General features: G+C 40.6%; 1 protein-coding gene across 1 annotated transcript; it reads right to left on the bottom strand.

The window, feature by feature from the left end:
• Positions 1-1,770: 1,770 nt before the first annotated feature.
• Positions 1,771-21,454, bottom strand: LOC134611439 (uncharacterized). The gene is made up of 6 exons (XM_063455323.1): positions 21,336-21,454; positions 10,782-10,961; positions 8,162-8,261; positions 4,845-4,975; positions 3,332-3,617; positions 1,771-2,158 (listed from the first exon to the last, which is right to left on the bottom strand). Exons 1-5 carry the CDS (start codon positions 21,381-21,383, stop codon positions 3,339-3,341), a joined length of 738 nt encoding a protein of 245 aa, XP_063311393.1. The 5' UTR covers positions 21,384-21,454; the 3' UTR covers positions 1,771-2,158; positions 3,332-3,338.
• Between the last annotated feature and the right edge of the window lie 437 nt (positions 21,455-21,891).

Raw genomic sequence — 21,891 nt, 5'->3', positions numbered from 1 at the left:
TTTCCCTCCTAAATGGCAGAGAATTGAGCAGTAAAACTTCAGAGGCATGTTCTATACACCGAAATGTCTTCACTAAGCTAAAAGTTGTTTTCGTGACTATAGTGTCCCTTTAACCCCTTAAGGACACATGTCATGTGTGACATGTCATGATTCCCTTTTATTCCAGAAGTTTGGTCCTTAAGGGGTTAAACTAAACAGCAAATGTAGAAAATATCATAATTGTGTCTATTTTAGTCTAAAGTTTACAAAATTCTCAACACAAGATTTTGTGAATAGGCTCAATAGTTTGATTCCATAAACATTCTTAATTACTGTTGTGCTTAACAGTGTGCATATAGTTCTATATACACAGAAATGTGCATACTGCATACACACACTAAAATGGCTAGTGAGCTCTACTTAACAACTATTCTTTACCATTTCAAAATCTGAAGCTAAAAGGTGCCGACCAGACACACTCAAAAATTGTTACAAATGCAGAAAGATAAGTCCTGCGCTCACTCCCATCACTGGGCAGCAGCAATGACTACAGTACACATCAGCCCCAATATATAGTAAAAACCAAAGAAAAACAAGTTACCTGCGCTCTCTCCTTAGTCCCTATGTATTTTTAAACAAATAGAGGTTTTTCAATGACCTCCAATGGCCATGAGAGGATAAGCCCACCTGCCAACGTCAAGGCAGACACTTAAAAGTTGTAATTACAGTTGCGGAGGCCTGATCGCTGAGCTGCTTGGTCGCATGAAAAGTGTGCTCCGAGCAAGAACTCACTGTTCAGCTGAGAAATCGATATTCGTCCCCAGATACAAAGTAATCTCAGTGCAGGGTAGAATCAGTGTCACCCGGAGACTCAATTTAAGGGGCTTCTAGGCTCAGCTGGACGATCTAAACCAGACAATGAATTGCAGCTTCTGATATAAGCATACTATCTTACCACCTGAGCCAAGATGGTGGCTGCTGAGCCTGTTGCTGCACGCAAAAGACACTTGAGCAACAACTGGATGATCTCTTCCACAGATTCTGGCACAAAGCTACGGAGCAGAAAGAACCAAACAGAGAGCAGCAGAGAAATGGTAAGCAGAGATACTTACCTACAGACAATACGCAGAAGTGGAGACTGCTAATAGCGCCAGAGTCTAGGATTCCTTTGAGAAAGAAGCACGTCCCGAGAAGTCCAACGCCCACTACTGCCTTTCTGGACTGAGGGCACAGAGGGGAAAAACCCCAATGCTTACCCCACATGCTCTGAGGGTACACCACCACCTTGCCGAGCGGAGAGCTACTGGAGAGGTGGGACTTGCACTTGAGAAGGCCTGGGTGGCCAACACTGAACTACTGGGACACTGTTTCCATATGTAACCATGGTATCCAGCATGGTTATAGGGTAAAAGCTTGTGGTATCAGGGCAGGATGAGCACGCTTATGTCATGTTAACTATAGCTCCTTTCCTCCGCACTTACCCTTCCTCATGGGGGCAGTTGCCATGGTTCCTACCACCTGTTGAGCGCGACCACTCTGTAATAGCCTGTTTTTGCTTTATTTTATGTTTTCAACATTAGTTTGGCATAGCACAAGTGGTCAGTAAAAGCACTCTGACCCACTAGACCACATGTTTTGCCACTGAGCCACTGACATACCGATCATCCTGAACTTATCCACCAAACCAAAGCATAGCTTGGCTATATTATTTTACTAGTTAATTCATATAAAATGAGGAAGTTACTCATGGGAAATGGGTGCAAGTAAGTAATAAAAATAGAATCTAGATAGTTATTCCTGTTATACAAGAGTCATGTTTAATATAACAATTATTCACCATTATTAATCAATAAGTTCAGGTATATATCAAATCTTAGTTTCCACAGTGTTAGAACAGCCAATTCCACTAACAGAATGGCTTAATACAGAAGACTAATTTAGCAATTTTAAGTGTTCTTTTAGCATAACTGCCAATCTTAATGCATTGCTTAAAAGTTAAATCTAGTTAAATCTACTGACACATAGCAATGCTAGTGCACTGGGCAATGAGATACAATTGGACTTTTGAGGGAGTGAGCTGTGAGAGGAGTAAAATATAGTACAGATAGCGTCCCAGAAAGTCTTGTAAGTCCTAGAATGCCTTGTGGCCCGGCTTCAGATTAAACTCAGACAATTCTCACTGGAAAACAAAACCACAGGAATTTAATTATGATCTATTACATTTATCAAAGAACAATTACCAACAGTGATGTACACATGAAAGAAAGAGAAAACACACACACATATATATATATATATATAAAAATAAAACACACAAGATTCAAAGCATTTGTTCATTCACTAAATAGCAAGTTCAAGTCTCACAGAATGTAATAGTTTTATTAGAAACACCTCACCTAGATAAGAATAATGGAGGTTTAGTTACAGTATATGATCATACATTTCATAAGCCGGCCACAACATCAATGTACTCCATTCTTTTGGCAGGTCCTACTCTAACAGCCTAATGCCTGCTCTGACGCCTGGGGGAAATGACACTGTTTGATGGTGGTAGCCTAGTGTAAAGCATTGTCAGGGAGAGGAAAAGTACTGAGACATAGTTCCTATTTCACGCTTATATTTTCTAAACTTTGATTCTTTCATAGAAAAATAGATTTTAATCTTCACATGTATCAAGAATGTCAACAGTTAAAATAAATGAACCTGTGTACAGGAAGTTAAAGCGACATTCTAGACCGCAGCTGACCCGTTTTATGGTCTTTTAATGGTGCTTTAAGAGTTTTAGGGCCTCCTATGATTTCCATCTGACTTTGTTTTTTGTTTTTGCGAGCCCACACTTTTGGATATATAGATCTATAGATACTAAGGGTTTTTAATGGGGTTTTTATATTGAAGGTTAGTCAAATAACCACCAAATGTAAAAACAACTAAAAAAAAATCCCCACTGAGCCAAAATTAGCTGTGTGTGGGTTACACCTTTTTTGCATTTACATTTTTTTTGAATAGTCATTTGATGTATTCCACAGCTATTCCATCAACAAAATCTACCCCTCCACACCACAGAAATTGGACAACACTGAACTAAACAACAAATTTACTAGATATAGTTAAAGACGGGTCTCACATTTCTATACAACATGTCTGAAGAATACACATAATTAGTCTTGAAAGCAGGCAAATGATAGTTAGCCAGGTATCCTAGGTATTCCTTTACTCTGCTGTATTCTTACGACTAACATCGGGCCACTCATAACTGGCTCTCTCAAAACACTAAGCACACCATGTTTAGATAATAAAGCAGACCCATCTTTGTCCTATCAATGCAGTCAGTAGATCTGAAACATCTTCCTACCTGCATTTTAAGAATGTATTTCATTAGGTTTTACTTTGGGGACTCTTCCAAGTGCATAGAATTCCTCGTTAGGTCGCAAATCCATTAAGTGTGCAAGACGATTAGCCATGGCAAAGAAGGCGGTAATCGCAGCAATATCCCAAGCATCATCACGGTTCAAACCGTGCTTTTCTAGTTGTTGGAAATGGTTTTCAGTGATATTCTCTGGTTTGGCAATTGCTAAAGCAAACTCCACCATCGCATGTTCTCGTTCATCGAGTTCTGCCAGATCCCAATTGACAACAACCTGGAAAAAGAATCAATTAAAAAAAAAATAGAATAAAAATAAGTTCATGTTTTTATACCTCATGTTTTTTGGTTTTTTTTTTTAAACAAAAGTAGCTCTATGAAACATCACACTACCAGCAACTGTATATAAATATATAGGTATGTATAGATTTTTTTCACATGTGTTTTCGTAATGTCTTGATTATTACCACCCATGTTGGTGCACTGTATTTGTCTTATCAACTGTTAATACACTGGGTACATTTCATATCCAGCACATCGTCTATAACATTGCTAGCATTTTGTCTGACAATCATTACCTATATCATATGGAAGTCCTTAAAAGTGCCATTCTAAACAACATGAAGACTACAGCTTTCATTTGTGGTTATGTTGTCTATGCATATAGCAAGTTTTTTTGTTTGTTGGAGTGTCCGAGTCCAGCCACCAAAAAATCTCCTTGCAGTTTTGGTTACATACGAACAAGTGTTCTTATCTCACGGCTTGTCCTTTCCTAATGCTCTACATCATGACTCACAATCATGGGACAGCCAGGTCCTTAGCAGTATCTGGGTATGCAGATTCTTGTGTAGCACATAATACCTGTCAACACCAGGAAAGCTGATAAAATATGAAAGGGTGTTTTTTTTATTTTAATTGTTGAACTATGATAACACATACAATACAAACTGGCACAAAAGGAGTAGATCCCTTTACTTGTGAGCTTACAATCAAGTGGAATGGAATGAGAATGTGACAATTAATGATGAGAAGGGAGAGATAATTTGGAGATCAGATCAAAGATTTGTTAACTTTCAGGAATCAGTAAGGACGTAAGCTTCTCTGGATCGGTGGGTACTCATAGTAGTTTAAATCTTTGCGCGGTTTGTTCTGATGGCAGGAGCAGGAGGGAGTAATGAGAGAATATCAAATAGGAGTGTGGAGGGTGTATGTTAGTAGAACTCACATTGGAATGAGCAGTTCATTAATGGTTCAAAGAAGGGATGCAAACAACACATATAGAGATGCTAAACACGAAGTGGTTGCTACTCAAGTTCAGTTCCCTAATACGTTGAAAATGTTAGTGTTAAAATTGACCAGTGCTTATTTTTAAAATGACTGCTAGCATGGCGTATAGTTTATACTACGTGATACACATAAGCATATTATCGTGCAGAAAATTATGATGTGTTGTATTCTAATACTGAATGGTATTCTGCACCAGACTCCGTTTTTATGTATTTACCTGATCAGCCAAGGCTGGTTTCTTTGAATATATTCTGTGCAGTGCACCGTGAGCGGTCACACAGTAAGGGCACTTGTTGTGAGCGCTGGTAGCTACAATAACAAGCTCTTTGTCAGCCTTAGTTAGATTGCCTGGAATATAAAATATACCATTTATTATTATTACTCTCCCTTGACTTTAAGTGCATAGCAAAATATGCCTGACCTTGCAGAAATATACATTTTTCTAGGTATATTTACATATTTGTTAAAAACAATCAAGCTAAGAAAGGACTTTGACCAACTACGGGCCAAAATAAAATGTAAGTGTCACAAATCCTACAGAACACAAAACGGCCTGCATTTTGTCTTAAAGTGGAAAAACGTTCCTAAAACATGGCACAACTTTGAACATGATGGATTCGCCAAAGTATAGTGGCAGAAAGCCCTACTAAGTCCTCATTAAAATCATCTTGTACTGCAGCAGGAGATTCAAGGCCTGGCCCAACAGGTCCAAACCCTGACCAAGACAGTGCTGGAGTCCAGGCACAGGAGGAAAAATGTCTGCATCAGAGGAGTACCAGAGCGGATCACAGGGGATGACCTCCTGCCCTTCCTGCACCGAATGCTGACCCACATGGGGGCCAAAACTGGAGTTGCCTCGGAGATGGTGATGACCGCATTCCGGATCAGAAAAGCCGCCTCAGCCCCAGAGGAGGCACACAGAGACATTATTGCAGTAACCAAGAATGTTGCAGCCAGATCCGCCATTATGGCACGCTCGAGAGAGCTGAAAACTGAACTTTGAGAGCTGCACGGTAGCTATATACGGGGACCTCCCGTTCGCTGTATTGGTGGCGAAAAGGCAGTTGGGCCCAGCAGCTAGTAGACTGCACGAGGCAGGGGTGAGGTACAGGTGGGGGGCGGATAGGTTACTAGTTATACAGAGGGGAGAGGAAATGCTAACCTTGCCCCCAGATGGTGACTAGGAGACTTTCCTACAGCGCCTACAGCTGGCAAACACAACCCCGAAAAAAGCCCTTAAGGCCAAGTCCCGTGCCCACCAGTGATTCCCAGGTCCACCATACACATAGTTTGGACACAGACCACCAGGCCAGCAGACAGCTGACAGATGCAAAGGCCCCCAAACAAGTAAGGGAGAGCCCACACTAGCATTAGATAAGCAAGTTGAATATGTTGGACACTGTAAATAGTTCAGCACACACATCTCAGATGCCAAGACCCTCAATGGAAGATCAGCCAAAGTATAGAGAGATATCGCCCAGTCATAGCCCGTACGCATAGACAGAGGTCCCAATGTTAATTTAACCCTACACTGTATGGTACCGAGATACACAGCATATTATTATGTTATGAATACACAGACAATGTTAATGTATCACAGATGGACCAATGTTGGTACCCCCTGTCACTTTTCATAATATGACAGTTGTATTTCTGGGAATTTCAATAAAATACAAGTTATAAAAAAAAAAATAATAAATAAATAAATCATCCTGTACTGAAACCTTGGTAACAGGCCTCCATTGACATGATATGGTAGACAGCGGATTCTAGACATGTGCATTCGTTTTCGCAGGAATACGATTTCGTCCGAAAATTCATTTTTTTTCGGATCCGTTTACTAAAACGTAAACGAAAGCCCTACAAACGAAATATAAACGAAACGGCATATGCCGAATGCATTACTTTTTCATTTAGTTCATTTTATAGACTCCGTGCTGCAGGGGAATTAACCCCCACAGCACGGAGAAATAACAGTGCGCATGCGCGGAAAAAAACAACAAGGAGGAAGCCGGCAGCGCTACCAGCTCCCTCCTTGTAACAAATATTCCAACTCCGCCACTCCTGCATTAAAACCTATGGGGGTCACTATGACCCCAATATTAATAAAAAAGAGGTTAAATCCTCCCGCAGGTCCCTACTCGTGGTATGCCGCAAGTAGGGGCATGTCGCCTAAACAGCGATCAGCCAGTGGTAGCTCGCTGTCATTTCAAAACTAAATATAAATCAGTATTTAGGCATGTCACCTAAACAAATTTAAAACTACTAGAGACTGGGCAGCACCCTTTTATCAATATGGGGGTCACAGTGACCCCCATACCGATTTATATTTAGTGTTAAATGACAACATGCCCCTACTCGTGGCATGCCATGAGTAGGGGCATGCGGGAGGATTTAACCTCCCTTTTATTAATATGGGGGTCATAGTGACCCTCATAGGTTTTAATGCGTGGGGGGGTGTAGGAATAGTTATTTATTACAAGGAGGTAGCTGGTAGTGCTGCTGGCTCCTTCCTTGCTTTTTTATGGGCATGCATAGTGCTGTTTTCGTTCTAATGGACGAAAACAAATTATTTTTAGTGAATTTCGTTCGAAAACGAATGGTTTGTGGACGAAATTCAGGATTGACTATTTCAATTTTTATTTAGTACAAAATCATTTGTACAAAACAAAAATTTCACTGGTGCACATGTCTAGCGGATTCTGTCTAATTTACCAGGTTTAAATGATTAGTTTACTGATGTAAATTTGACTGCAACACCGTTAAATTCTTTAGCTAATAACGCACATAAAACTGTTAATTGTAATGTATGATGGTTAACACTTATAAGAAAACAAATGTAAATTAATATGTATAAATATAAAATAGTCATTATAATTCAGGAAATTGTATATTGAAGGCGTTTTCAGGTGGGGGATAAGTAGGAGAGAAGTAGCCCACAGTGTACTTAGAGTAAGAATTCAAACGGTTCTAAAATGGTTTAACTACATGCAGTAGGGTGTAACAGGTCACTCCTGGTACCATAACAACTTCAGTGTTGTATTGGTTATGGTAATGGTCCTTTAACATCACAGAGAGAATCAGAAATATGATAAATAAATAATGACAAGAATAGGGTTCGTGGGTAATAGGAATCTAATCAATAAAAAGATTGGCAGAGTATTGGTGTTGATCCAAATGGAAGGCAAAATAAAATATCATTAAAAAAAAAAAAAAAAAAAAAAAGGGTTCCAAAACAGAAAATAAATCAATCAGTTTGCAGAAGGCAATTTCCACTGCACATCTGATTCAGTACTGGAAGAAGAATATTAACCTTTATGGTTTTTTAAAAAATATATTTACTTATCCCTGAACAAATATGGTGCGCGGGGGTGGATAAGGAACGAGGTCTCAAAGCAAGGGGTGTGGTGGTGAACAGCAATCACATGTTATAGAGGAGAGTAAATAAAATATTGCTGGATTCGTTATAAAACTTATTAAATAGCATAGCTCACAAATATGAGTGCGACTAGTCATTTATTTATTTTTGTTTACCTGTTTCTTTATTCATAAGACAATCATAGTACGTAAAAAATGCTTTGAACTCATCGGGTCGGTGTGCCATTGCTTTAAAGACATTTGGCAAAAATCCACCCTACAAAGAGCAAGAAAAGGCAATGTTACCAACGATCTCAAAAAAGAGCAGCAATCATACTGACGAATAGCTAAACCATCTATTTCAATAACATCAATTCACACACATATTCTGGAAATTTAAAATAGAGCACTAAACATTAGAAACTAAAGTGCATCTGTCACTGTAGACATGTTAAAGTAACATTGAAGGTTACATTATTTCATCTATACATTATGCAACCAGAATTGCCATCAAGTGATCAAGTTTTCATTAAAGGGACACTACAGTCACCAAAACAAGTTTAGCTTAATGAAGCAGTTTCTTTTTATGCAGCCCTAGCCACACCTCCCCTGGCTGTGACTCACACAGCCTGCGTGGGAAAAATGGTTTATTCAGATGTAACTTACTTTAGAAGAAGTTTTTAATTGCCTGATCTGTAAATTGAACTTTAATTACATACAGGGGGTTCCTGCAGGATCTAGCAAGCTATTAACATTGTAGGGGATGGGAAATTCAAATTTAAACAGAATTAGAAGAATCTTTAAAGGAAGTTTTTAGGAAGGCTATGTAAGCCGGGAGGAGTGACTTGGGCTGCATGGGCGCATGGCTGCAAAGTGATTTAAATCCTGAATGGCATAGAATTGAGCAGTGAGACTGCAGGGGTGTGGATCTATACACAATACCTGCCTAATTAAGTTTAAATTGTTTAGGCGACTATAGTGTCCCTTTAAATGTAAAACTGATTGACTGCCAATCAATTCTCAGCAAAGAGTGTAACATGATGATGGCACTGTGAACGCTGAGAGTGTGTGTGTGTGTGTGTGTGTGTATGGGGTGGGGGCTAAGTAATGTATTAGCATATTTGAAAGCACTTACATAAATTTTTTTTATCATTGTATGATGTCTTGAGTTTTTGTTTAAACACATATTTTTGTTAAAGCAACCCTTTGTTAGGTGCCCTCCTCCCCAATGTTAAAAAAAACAAAAAAACACAAAAACAATTTCTGTTAACATTATTTGTGTCAGTGAAATACTAGCTGTTAAAGAACACTACTGTATAACTGTAAAGCTAAACAGAAAATAATTGGATGGATGACGACAGGTACTCCAGAACATGTAAATAGTCTTCAAATTCTGAATGAGGACTTTGCATATAATCTACAGGCAGGCAAGTCCATAACTAGGAAGATACTCTTATTCTATAAAACGCTGTCCAACAGAGGTTTATGTAATGCACCTTTTATCCCCAAGAGCAGTTCCACTAGTCACTTAGGATTACTAGAACTGCTCTGTAAACACATATGAGCTATACAGTAGCTGCTATTTGTCTATTTATTGCTTGGTTCACTATGAGCACTGATCAACAGAGTCGTAGACTACAGCTTGGTTTTGGAGGAGATAGAGCTCACTCCAAGTTGTGGATGTAAAAACCGCATGCATAAGTTGGACAAAAATCGACATAAGCAGCATAGAATAGAACTGCAGTTCTAAACCACTATCAGAACCAATAGTTGGCCTATGGTGCTCTACGCAGCATCACTATTGCAATCATGTAATGTTGTGTTGGTGCTTAGAGTGTCTTTCTAATTTTAGCACAACCTTGTACTACTTTTTTTTATCTTATTTAGTTTTTAAATTATTTAGAATTTCTTTAAACTTACTTGTTTTTCTGGACATAACATTAATGACATTTACATGCTAGCAGTTTTGTACACAAGGCAGATGCGTACATTTTGAGCTGCTGGAAAATATTCAGCATGCCAATGCATGTCCCCAAGCCATGCTGTGATGCGTAGCGGAGGCTACATACATATACTTTATGTATGTTACATAAATTCACATACGTTCACTGTGTTACTCATCCTAGTAAAAACTGGAATAGTGAAAGATTTACATAAAAACAAAAAAACAAAAAAACAAAAAAAAAAAATGCCATAATAAAAGAAAGATTTACATAAAAAAACAAAAAAAAAAAAAAAAAAAATGCCATAATAAAAGAAAGATTTACATAAAAAAAAAAAAAAAAAAACTGGAATAGCGTTTACAGAGGCTAATGCACAAGGAATGGTCACTTCTTAGGAAGTAATACATTTTAATAAAACACTGTTTTTGGTTATAACACTTCCTATCCAGATTCCCCTTAAACTTTAAATAAATAAATAAATAAATAAATAAATAAAAACCCAACTTACCTCTGTTCTTCCCTGAGCCTGATCCTCCTCCGCTAACGTCACTCCCCCTCTGGAAGGGGAAGGATATCATGGAGAACATGCTGAGGGGAGCACATGGGCAGCTTGTTGCTCCATTTGATGCCTGTCGCCAGCATACAGCGCATGGTGATGTCACATGTCCAATATGCACAGACCAGACATTAGGCAGCCTGGAACTATTGTTCCAGGTTGGCTAATGATAACTCAATGATGTTACCGGAGGTGGAGATACACCTCCAGCAGCAAAGGGGATAAACTCGGTATGTACATCATTTCATAGCTAAACGCTCACATAGAGACACCAGGCATATCTCTGTGACTACCTTACCCTTCTTTCTACCTCTTCCATAAGTTCTACCATATCATATGGCAAATCCTTCTTATAAGGTATTGGGTAGCGGCTGACTGGCCTGGAAGATTCTTCAGGTTGTTTGTCGTAGAAAGGTCTTCCTCCTGTTAAAGCTCTGCATGACCGCAATATCCCACTGGATATATTTACTGAAAGAGGCTGACATAGAAAACAAAGATAAAAGATATAAAGATAGAGTTATGACATCAAAGCACATAGGCAACATTCTACATATATAAAAATACAAAAGAGAGCACAGCAAACTATAGATATAAAATACTAACGATACATCAAATAAATCTGTAAATTTAAATTAAAGTAGTGTGCGTATGGGGGGCACCACCTCCACCCAACCCTTCCTCCCTGCCCAGCCTTCTAAATACACACACACACACACATTCACTGACAGATACGCATACACTAGCTAACGGAAACACACAAACTAACAGACACACACTAACAGACACACACTAAACATTTACCAATTAGATGTGTGGGCTGCAGGCAGCAGTATCACATGACAATGCAGTTACTTCCTGCTCTTTACTGCCACTGGTAAACCAGAGATGGAGGGGAGGATCCCTCGAGCAGAATCAGAGTCTCATGGACAGAGATGAAGGAAGGCCTGGAGAAGGAAGATGATTCAGGTTGGAGAAAATCTAAAAAAAGGGTAATCTGTGATGAAGGTGTATTCTTAAGGAACATAGAATGGAGAAATATTTAATGGTGGGGCAGAAAGCTGTGTAATGGAGGGGCAGGGATATGTGTAATGGACTGGGAGAATTTGGCAAAAGGGCAAAAGGTGTGATGGTAACGTAAACAGGATATTTAATAGGAAAACAACTTGTGAAGACAGAACAGAGAGGATGTCTGTAATGGAGGAGCCTGGAAGTAGGGAACGAGAATGGAGCTCTACTGTGAGATAGGGGTAAAATAGTTGGAGGAGCTGCTTGTGGAATGTAGTGATGTGTGGTAATGGGTTTACATAATAAGGGAGTGTGTTGTGGTGGAAATGGTTAATAATAGTAACAGGTGCAAATGTGCATAACGGAAGAGATCGCTGGTGTGGATGAGTGGAAGGAAAGTAGTGACTAATTTGTAAATGGGTGGTTGGGGAGAACTGGCTGGTGTGTGTGTATACATGTGGGGTATAAGTGGCAGTGTGTGGATGGGTGGTAGGATAGAAGTGGGTGGAAGGGTGGTAGGGAAGATGTGACATGTATGTAGTGTGTATGCGTGTTGAGATAGTGTTGCAAATGCTATGTGAATGACTGGTCTCTGGGGTCTCCATAAGTGGGATACCAGAGGACAAAACAAAAGGGCCAGGAAAGCGTATGGTGCAAGTGTATATTTGGACGTATTGTATGTTGGAGGTGCAGCGTATGTGTGCGAGAGGTGCAGTGTGTGTGATGGTGTTCTTATCTGTCGTCACATTCTATGTTTCTAATTTTCTTTGTCTGTTAACTCACTGAGGGTTATTATTTATATATGTGTGTCTGAGAGTGCTGTCTGCATCTGAGGGTGCCGTCTGCGACTGAGGGTGCTGTGTGTGTGTGTGCGTGTGAGGGTACTGTGTGTGTGTCTGAGGGGGCTGTGTGTGTATATATTTTTTATCTAAATTTAAATATAATTTATTAATTTAAAAAAGTTATATCCCCCACCTCCCTTCTCACCTTTAGCCTGGGAGGGGGGGAGCCATGTTGCCATGGAGGGGGAAGCCATGCTGCCATCCATCCCGGGTGGTCTCAGTGGTGAGAGTGAACTCTAGCCTGCAAGATCCCGCCTACCTCAAGCCGCATGCCCGTGCCTGTGGGACGGTGAGGGAGATCTTCGATCTCCCCACCGGCCCATGAAGGCACACAGCAGGGCCGGCTATCTGATAGTGCGGGCCCTGCATGGGCCGGCCGGGGAGACCCTGTGATCTGCCCGGTATGCCAGATGTCCTAGCCTGGCCTGGTTAGTAGGATGACTAGTTGCAAGAGTGTGGGTTTCTTTGAAAGTTAAGGTAAGAAGGATAATAATCTTAGAGGCAGAGTCAAGTGCTTGGGAAGAAACATGATCTGAGAAGAAATTGGAAGAAGAATTGAATTAACAAATATATTTAACAAATATTTAAAGATAAGAGGAATTGTTTCTGGTGTCTGTATTGGTCAAAGTGGAAACTGGAAAAAATTAAACTAATTTCATCCGTCAAAATAGTTTTTTACAGTGAAAATCTTGCATGTTGCCTGAAGAGCTTGCAATTTTTTTCATGATGTTTTTCTAATCTTTGTTTTGGGAGATTAACAAGAATGGGAAGTTTTAAATGGCAGGAGGTAGACATGTGCAATTCGTTTCGGTCCGAATATGAATTCAGACTAATTTTGGGCAATTTGGACATTCGGGTACTTCCGAATGTCCGAATTGCTGAAGTGCCGAATTGCCGAGGTCCCGAAGTTCCGAAGTTCCCGAATTTCCGAAGTGTCGAAATTCCGAAGCACAGTATTGCCTAAGTACTAAAATACTTACCCAGTGAAAGAAGAAGAATGTCACATTTTAAACAATTTTAAATAAAAAGTATCCAAACATAGCCAGGATTCAGCTGTAAGCATTTGCAACACTTACAACAATCAAGTAACATACATTCATATAAAATGTAAGTTACTTGGCCAGTCAATGTAATGACAGGAACGAATAAGTAGATAGCTTCCCTATGGGAATTAGGGAGTTATCTACTAAAAGGCTGAAAGACCTAAATTGGTCTTTCAGCCAAATTTACTAATACTAAGTAAAGATTACTTATTAGTAAATTATGCCCCTACTCGCTATACCGTGAGTAGGGGCATGTCTATTAAACAGTGAGCAGCCTGTTTAAAATAAAAAAGTCAAACTAAAGGGGGGACCTATTGCCCCCCCCCCGGCCCCCACCCCTGAGCGGTGGGTGGGGGCCCTAATGTAAAATAATGGGGGGACCTATTGTCCTCCCCCAGGGCCCCCACCCCTGAGCGGTGGGTGGGGCCCTAAATCAGAATAAGGGGGGGCCTAATGTCCTCCCTCCTGGCCCCCACCCCTGAGCGGTTAACCACCCCCTCCCCACCCAATAAAAATTATCCCCCTACCTACCCCCCTCACCCTAAAAATAATGAGGAGGGGACCTTTAACTAAGTACCTGTAAAAAAAAAAAAAATGAAAAATACTTACCATTCGATGTTTTCTTTCTTCTAAAATGTATTTCAGCCCCAAAAAAGGCCAAATAAAAAAACATAATAACTGATGCAATTCTAAAAAGAAAAAAAAAATAATCCTTCACCCGGCGAGGGCTCCGCGCAGACTGAGCTCTGCAGGGCGGAGAAAGACTTATAAAGCCTTGCCCCGTCCTGCAATTAGGCTTAGAGCACTCTGATTGGTTGGTTAAGTCTCTACATTTACCTGTCACAGCACTCTGATTGGTTGGTTACTTAATCCACCAATTAGAGAGTTATGAGTCAAATTACACAGCGTGGGAAAAGATCAGGACTAAACAGAGGATTATCTATACCTTCTGGGGGACCCAAAACCAGCTAATTCACATCTGTTTGATGTATCCTGCCTTCATAGTTTAGAGCAAACTCAGAAATGCTCTAAACATTGTGAGTTTTCCAATTATTTAATTTTTAATACCTTGTGTGTGAATTTATTACGCTATGTTGGCTTTTTATATTTACAGACTTTAGAGATTATTTTTACAATCCAAGAGTTCCATCTACAAAAGTGCGCAATCACCTTTCCTTCATTTTGTACTTCTGTATGTAAGTGTAAATGAGTGACTATACACTTAGGTGATATTGCTGCATGCCACATTATCTTTGATAAAGATATTTGGTTTATTAGCGCCACCCTTTTTCTTTCCTGTTGTATTTGCACACATATTTGCCATATGCATCTAAAGCCCATCATGTGAGAGGACACCTGTTCCCAATGGCCATCTTTCAGATTCTCCACACATTTCATATATTGACAATCACAAAACAGCAACAACAAAAAATAAAAAGTCCCTACATTGTTTCATGTATATTGTTTTGTGAAGTTCAAGCAGTGGCATTGCAACTGTACGTCTATATTCTATGAGTGGCGTTTGTATAAAACTATTCTAACACTGGAGGTTCTGTATAAAACTAGAGACATCTTGAGCCCTAACGCCAGAACCCCCTAAGATTCCAATGAAAATGGGTTATTATGAATTGTGCGTTAATAATGTTGCACTCTTATGTATTCAGGGCCATTAGAGTGCTGATATAATGACAGCCAACACATAAAAAAAAAAATATTTAAGGCAGTGTATTTCATATATCCACAAACTGTCGTAAGTCAATAAAGAATGAGGGAAACAAGAAATAAAATGTATATTTTATTAACTAAACTTCTAACTGGAGAGTTTTTAGTATCACTCCAATGGCCATTCAAGTGTAAACTCACCTGCCACGTCTAGGCAAACCTCTTAGGGGAGTCCTACACTAACAAGAGTTATGTAAATGATTGCTGCAAAAAAACTTGCAGATAACGTGTGATTTGATGACTCAAGACAAGGTGCTAGAGCAGTTAAAGAAAATTAATGTCAAAGCTCCAGGGCCTGATGGTATTCACCCACAAGTACTTAAGGAACTAAGTGTGGAAATAAGTGAACCTCTGTACAGTATTTAATCTTTGAAGATTCTTTTCTTTCAGGAATTGTACCGGAGGATTGAAGGAAGACAGATGCCATTCCTATATTTAAAAAGGGTTCAAAATCCTTGCTTGGAAATTATAGATCTGAGAGCTTAACTTCTGTGACTGGGAAGGTATTTGAAGGGCTATTAAGAGATAACATTCAGGAATTCATTGGGAAGAACTGTGTTATTAGCAATAATCAGCGTGGTTTTATGAAACATAGGTCATGTCAAACTAACCTAATGGCATTCTACGAAGAAGTAGAAGTATAGATCAGGGTGTTGCAGTGGATGTGATCTACTTGGATTTTGCCAAGACATTTGATATGGTTCCTCACAATAGGTTAGTGTACAAACTAAAATAAATTGGTCTAGATGAATATTTGTGTTCTTAGGTAGAACATTGACCTAAGGTCCAAACTGGACAAAAGTGGTAAATGGTGTCCCTCGAGGTTCTGTTTTGGGACCGCTTCTATTCTAAATTCCTATTTGCCTCGTTACAGAGGGTGACCCCCCTCATTGCCCCTTTACAGGGCAAATCACTATTTGTATACACAGGTTAATCCTGTTGTTAACTCTGGTCAGTTCTCCTGTTCATTTGCATTTGGTGAACTGTGGGTGACCCCCACGTTAAATTAGTGGCTGAACCCACTTTCTATATACATGCTTTGTGTTAATGTACTTAAGTCCACTGCCTATTAATATTATGGTTTCGTTCAGATTAGTTTAAAAAAAAAAAGTGATCTTTTCTGTCAATTATGTCTGATTTACCTGAACCGGCAGTCTCTGCAGAGCTTAAAGTTTGGCTGTGTACCGCCATAGCAGATTCAATTCCCAAAGCTTTAGCAGGTTTCCACAAACAGACAGTGCCCGTCCCTAGGGCTCCTAATGTTCAGCTGTCAGAATCTGAGGATTCCAAAGGCTCAGACCATGACAAAGTCCCCCACAAACGCCCTTGGAAAGGTGATGGTGCTACCGCCGGTAAAGGCAAAGCACCGGCAAAAACAGCGAGATTGTTCTATTCAGAAACTAGGGAAGCTAATCTCAAATATAACTTTGACCCATTAGAGAGTTCAACTTCTAATTTGCACCTTCACGTAGTAGATGAATACTGTGCAGGCTATTGGGATTCCCCTGTCATGAACTCCAGAATGAATCCCTTTCAGACTTTTACCTCATTTCTAACAATATTTTATTGGATACCTCTGGCCACCCCCTTTTCAACCCTAGCTACATCAAACACCCCCGATCTGCCGAGTGGACCCCTCCTGGCCACATTGCTAAGTTCTGCAGGATGTGGTTCCGTAAACCTTTGGAGAAGGAAGTGAGGGCAGAAATTAAGGGCAGAATGCCCACAACCTATTATCTCAAACAAGGTGGCTATTACCCCAGAATTGAATCCCTTGCTCATCCACTTTCTATACAAAACAGGAAATGATTCCTGTAAGGGTTTAGAACAAGGCCTGAAGGCCACTCAGGATAAAATGATGGATATTGCGGGCCCGCTTATCCAGATATTCATTATTGCAGATAAGGCTTTGGCAGGTGGCACTTTGGATGCACATATGGTGCGAGAATGGGCAAAGAGGGCACTATGCCTACTAGGCAACACCAATGTTGCAATATCAACTGAAAGACAGAAAGCAGTCTTATCCAACATTTATTCAAAGCTTGCCGAATTAGGCACTAAAGAACTTGCCCTGAGGCACAAGGTATGCTATTTGGAAACAAATTTATTAAAGAACTGAGTAAACACATCTCTGTGTCTACAACGCTTACCAAAGCGCAATCTTCTCTACGCAAGGTATTTAGAACCCAGCGTTTTTCTGGGAGAGCCAGCCACTACAAAGGGCGAGCGGCTGGCAAAGCTGCCTTAACAGGCTACAGGCCTCGACCATTAGATCACTGGAACTTGGGCAATACTTGTTTCCACAACAAACGCTTCTTTCCCTCTCGTAGATCTTTTATACGACGTGTATCTGCTTCCCTCCGCGGTCGCACTCCTACAGGTAATGGTTTCTCATTTTTCTCATGTACCTATCGCAGGCTGATTAATCAATTTTTCCCCTACAGTACCCTTAACTCACACAGGATCTGTGGATCCTTCAGACCGTATCTGGTTTCCATCTAGAATTTACAGAGGACCCAGTTCAAATTTCCTAACCTACCCCACTCAGGATGTCACAAATAGACGACACGACCCTACAAGTCCAACTCAACGAACTAGTCACCAAATGTGCTATTGAATGATCCTTCACCCCACGAGGTTCAGTGAACAGGTTTCTAGTCAGAAAAAAGTCAGGAGAATTCCGACCAGTCATCAATTTAAGAGAATTAAAAATGTCATCAAATACAGACATTTGAAGATGAAAGGTATCCATCTATTACGAGACCTTCTCTGCGAGGGAGATTGGCTCTCCCATTTCGACATCAAGGATGCACACCTCACGGTATCAGTAACACCGAAGCATCGCACCTTCCTTCAATTCAAATGGTGTCAAGAACTGTGGCAGTTCACTTGTCTCCCCTTCGAACTATGTTCTGCACCTTGGTACTTCACCAAACTAATTAAACCGGTGATGGCACTACTACGTTCACAAGGGAATCGATCCATCATATACCTGGACAATGTCCTCTTATGGCTCAAGACAAAGAGATTCTACGTCTTCATACAAACATGACTTCGGCTCTTCTCCAGAATCTGGGTTTCATAATCCACCTCCAAAAATCATCTCTAACCCCGTCTCAGACGGTACAGTTTCTAGGATTTCAGATAGATTCTGTTCAGGCAGTTCTGCAACTCCCTGCTATAAAAATCAAAAACGACATCCGGAGATTGTTAGTTTCCCCATATCTCCGCCTTTCCGTAAGGGATTTAGCTCGCATAAATCGGATTACTCTCCGCTTCAATCCAGGCAATATTCCCAGCTCGAGCAATAATGTTTTCTCCTCCTCCTCAGTATAAAAATCTTTCCTTACACCCACTTCACTCATCCCCCATCCACATTTACATATGCCCCCCTCTGCTACTCTCCCCCCTTCTCTCATCTCATGCCTTGCACTCATTTTTCTACTCTCTCACTCCCACCCACAATCGATCTCATCCTAGACCCCATGCATACAAAACCCCTCCTGCTTCTAGCAGCTGGTGATGTCTCTCCCAATCCAGGGCCCTTCCTCTTCTCTACAAACACTAAGAAAACCAGAAACCCCACAAACCTCATCACAATACCCTGCCCTTTACCCTCACTTACCAACATTCAGTGTGCACTCTGGAACGCCCGCTCCATCTGCTGTAATTTAAAATAAAACAACCATACACCACTTTTTCATTTCAAACTCAATCACACTGCTTGCACTTACAGAGACCTGGCTGTCCCCCTCTGAAAGCGCTACTCCTGTCTCTTTATGTTTTGGTGGGCTACAATTCTCTCACACTCCCATACGCAACTGTAAAGGAGGTACATTTCCCCTCAATGTACGTTTCAACCAATCATAACTCCCCCTGTCCTATCCTTTTCTTCTTTTGAAGTTAACACTGTCCGCCTATTTAAACCCACTCCTTTAAGAATTGCCATCATATACTGCCCCCCACCCCCTCCTAGTTATCCTAGACTATTCATTGAGCACTTTTCTTCCTGGCTTCCCCACTTCCTTTCATTTTCCCTTATACTTTGGGATTTCAGTATCCCAATCAACAACCCCAATTGCACTGATGCCTCTCGACTGCTCTCTGCAACCTCCTCCTTTGGCCTTACGTAATGGTCTAGTTTAGCAACCCATACAGCAGGAAACACTCTTGATCTCACCTTCACCAACCTCTGTACTGCCTCTAATCTCTCCAATATTCCTTTTCCTCTATCTGATCACCATCTGCTGACTTTTGACATCAGCATACCTAAGACCCAATTGACACCACCATCTGAACATCAATCTCACAGAAACCTCTTGACCTAGAGCATTTCTCCACTAATCTCCAAACTCTTCTTTTACCAATGTCAAACCCATCCGCCTCGCAAGACCTTCAGCTCCAAAAAAAAAAAAAAAATAATAAACGTGTTCAGTTAACAAAAGATTTGTGTGAAATCGTTTTTTTTTTAATTTTAAATGTACAGAATATCGGTATCGATAAGGTATCGGCCTGAAAGTGCGCTTATCGGTATTGTCTAAAAAAAAAATTATATCGGTCGATCCCTAGTTCAGACACTTTTTTGCATATTCTGAATGTCTCATGAAATAAGGGTTGGGTGGCAGCACTGTAACATGGCTGTGTGATACACAAGCAAATACAAACATACAAAATTAAGCCATACACTCAAACTCCCACTACTCATCAGCAGCAGCAATAACTATACTACAGTACAGTATATAGAGCTGCAATACCATCAGGTCCTTTAATCACAAAAATACTCCTAAGTTTAACTTGGGGTAGCTCAAGTGTTAAAAAAAAATAAAAAATAAAAATTGATCATTTATTAGATACCCAGACAAGACCATTGCTATAAGTGTAGGGAATATGTCAATAACTTGTTTGAAGTAGTGGAACAAGTGGTTGATGAGATAAAAATCAATGTGGATAAAGTTCGGGCAGAACAATTAAAGGGAAACTCCAGTGCCAGAAAAACGATCCGTTTTTCTGGCACTGGAGGGTCCCTCTCGTTCCCACCCACCAATCCCCGGTTACTGAAGGGGTGAAAACCCCTTCAGTCACTTACCTGGGACAGCGGCGATGTCCCTCGCCGCTGTCTCCGCGACGCTCCTCCTTGTGATTGCGTCGGCCGGTGGACGAGACTGATCTCGCCCACCGGCTGAGGAGACCTAATGCGCATGCGCGGAAATGCAGCGCATGCGCATTACGTCTCCCCATAGGAAAGCATTGAAAAATCATTTCAATGCTTTCCTATGGGGTTTTGAGCGACGCTGGAGGTCCTCACACAGCGTGAGGACGTCCAGCGACGCTCTAGCACAGGTTTCCTGTGCTAGAACCCAGGAAGTGACCTCTAGTGGCTGTCTAGTAGACAGCCACTAGAGGTGGAGTTAACCCTGCAATGTAATTATTGCAGTTTATGAAAAACTGCAATAATTACACTTGCAGGGTTAAGGGTAGTGGGAGTTGGCACCCAGACCACTCCAATGAGCAGAAGTGGTCTGGGTGCCTGGAGTGTCCCTTTAAAGGGATGGTATAAGCACCAAAACAATATCATCTTTGTTTAACAATCACGGATATAGGCACTCTCTCATTGTATACCTTCAATTTTGAAAATCGTCATATTTGGCGTCATCATACAATGCATAATGATGCCAAATGTGTTCAATATTTATTAAGTACAGGTAAGTGTTACAGTTTTATAACAGTAAGAGATTCTCTGAAGTTAAAAACAAATACTTTTACCATTAGAGTGTTCATTTACATTTGATCTTTGTGTATGGCATTCACACAGCACATTTACTGCATAAGACACAAGTGTTATAGCCAATTCTCCAAGATTTTTGGTCTTATGTTTGGGCTAATAAGCTTTGCCTTCCCAGATTGCAAGCTCAGTGGAATAGACATTAACCCCTTAAGGACCAAACTTCTGGAATAAAAGGGAATCACGACATGTCACACGTCACGTGTCCTTAAGGGGTTAAACAGGTAGGTATTTTAACAGGACCTTGTCCCAGGTAGTTACAGGCAGCTTTAGGACAAGTCTGCACAGGAGGACAGGGTGGCACACATTAGCTATGGGTTAATGCTAGATTTCTACAGAAAGGCTCTTGCAACCTTAAAACGGTGATTGTATCACAGCACATACAGAGAAATATGGGTTTTATCAGAATTCACCACCTCATCAAAGACTGCAGTCAGTCAGTGCAATGATATACATACTGTGGGGCAGGTTCTGCCAAGTTTCATTAGACTGCTAAGAATCCTCATGCTGACTGCTTTGCAGACTCTCTCGTTTCACTAATCATACAGACAGCTACTGTTTCCTAGTTCAGGGTCATCAACAAACACTCCCATGTAAAACACGTGCCCGCCCTCTTCCAGTCACACCCACAAATACAGTCCTGCAACTGGCTCTGCTGGACTAGCGTGGTTTAAAGCAGAATTGCAGCTGTACGTTCCTCGTTGTGATAGAGCAGTGCTTTACATTGTATTTTCATACCTCCCAAGTGTCCCTGTTTAGGAGGGTCAATCACTATTTTGAGCCCAAATCCCTCTGTCCCTCTTTTTTTATCCTAATCTTCCTCTTTTCTAGGTGCCCCATATTGTTGGTGTGTCTGAATTTACACCAGAGCTTCACAATCATACATCTCCCAGCTGTGTGTCTTTAAACTGCAATAAATGTGTTTAGAAATTAGTCTGTGTAAATAAGACACATTGTTCTTGTTATACATTACATTTTAAATGAATACATTGTTATTAGTAAGTCACCTATTAT

Source organism: Pelobates fuscus, chromosome 5 (genome assembly GCF_036172605.1).
Source record: "Pelobates fuscus isolate aPelFus1 chromosome 5, aPelFus1.pri, whole genome shotgun sequence".
In the NCBI taxonomy this organism is placed as follows: Eukaryota; Metazoa; Chordata; class Amphibia; order Anura; family Pelobatidae; genus Pelobates; species Pelobates fuscus.
Note: the sequence above shows the minus strand (reverse complement) of the source record. Positions and strands in the feature narration are given on the sequence as shown.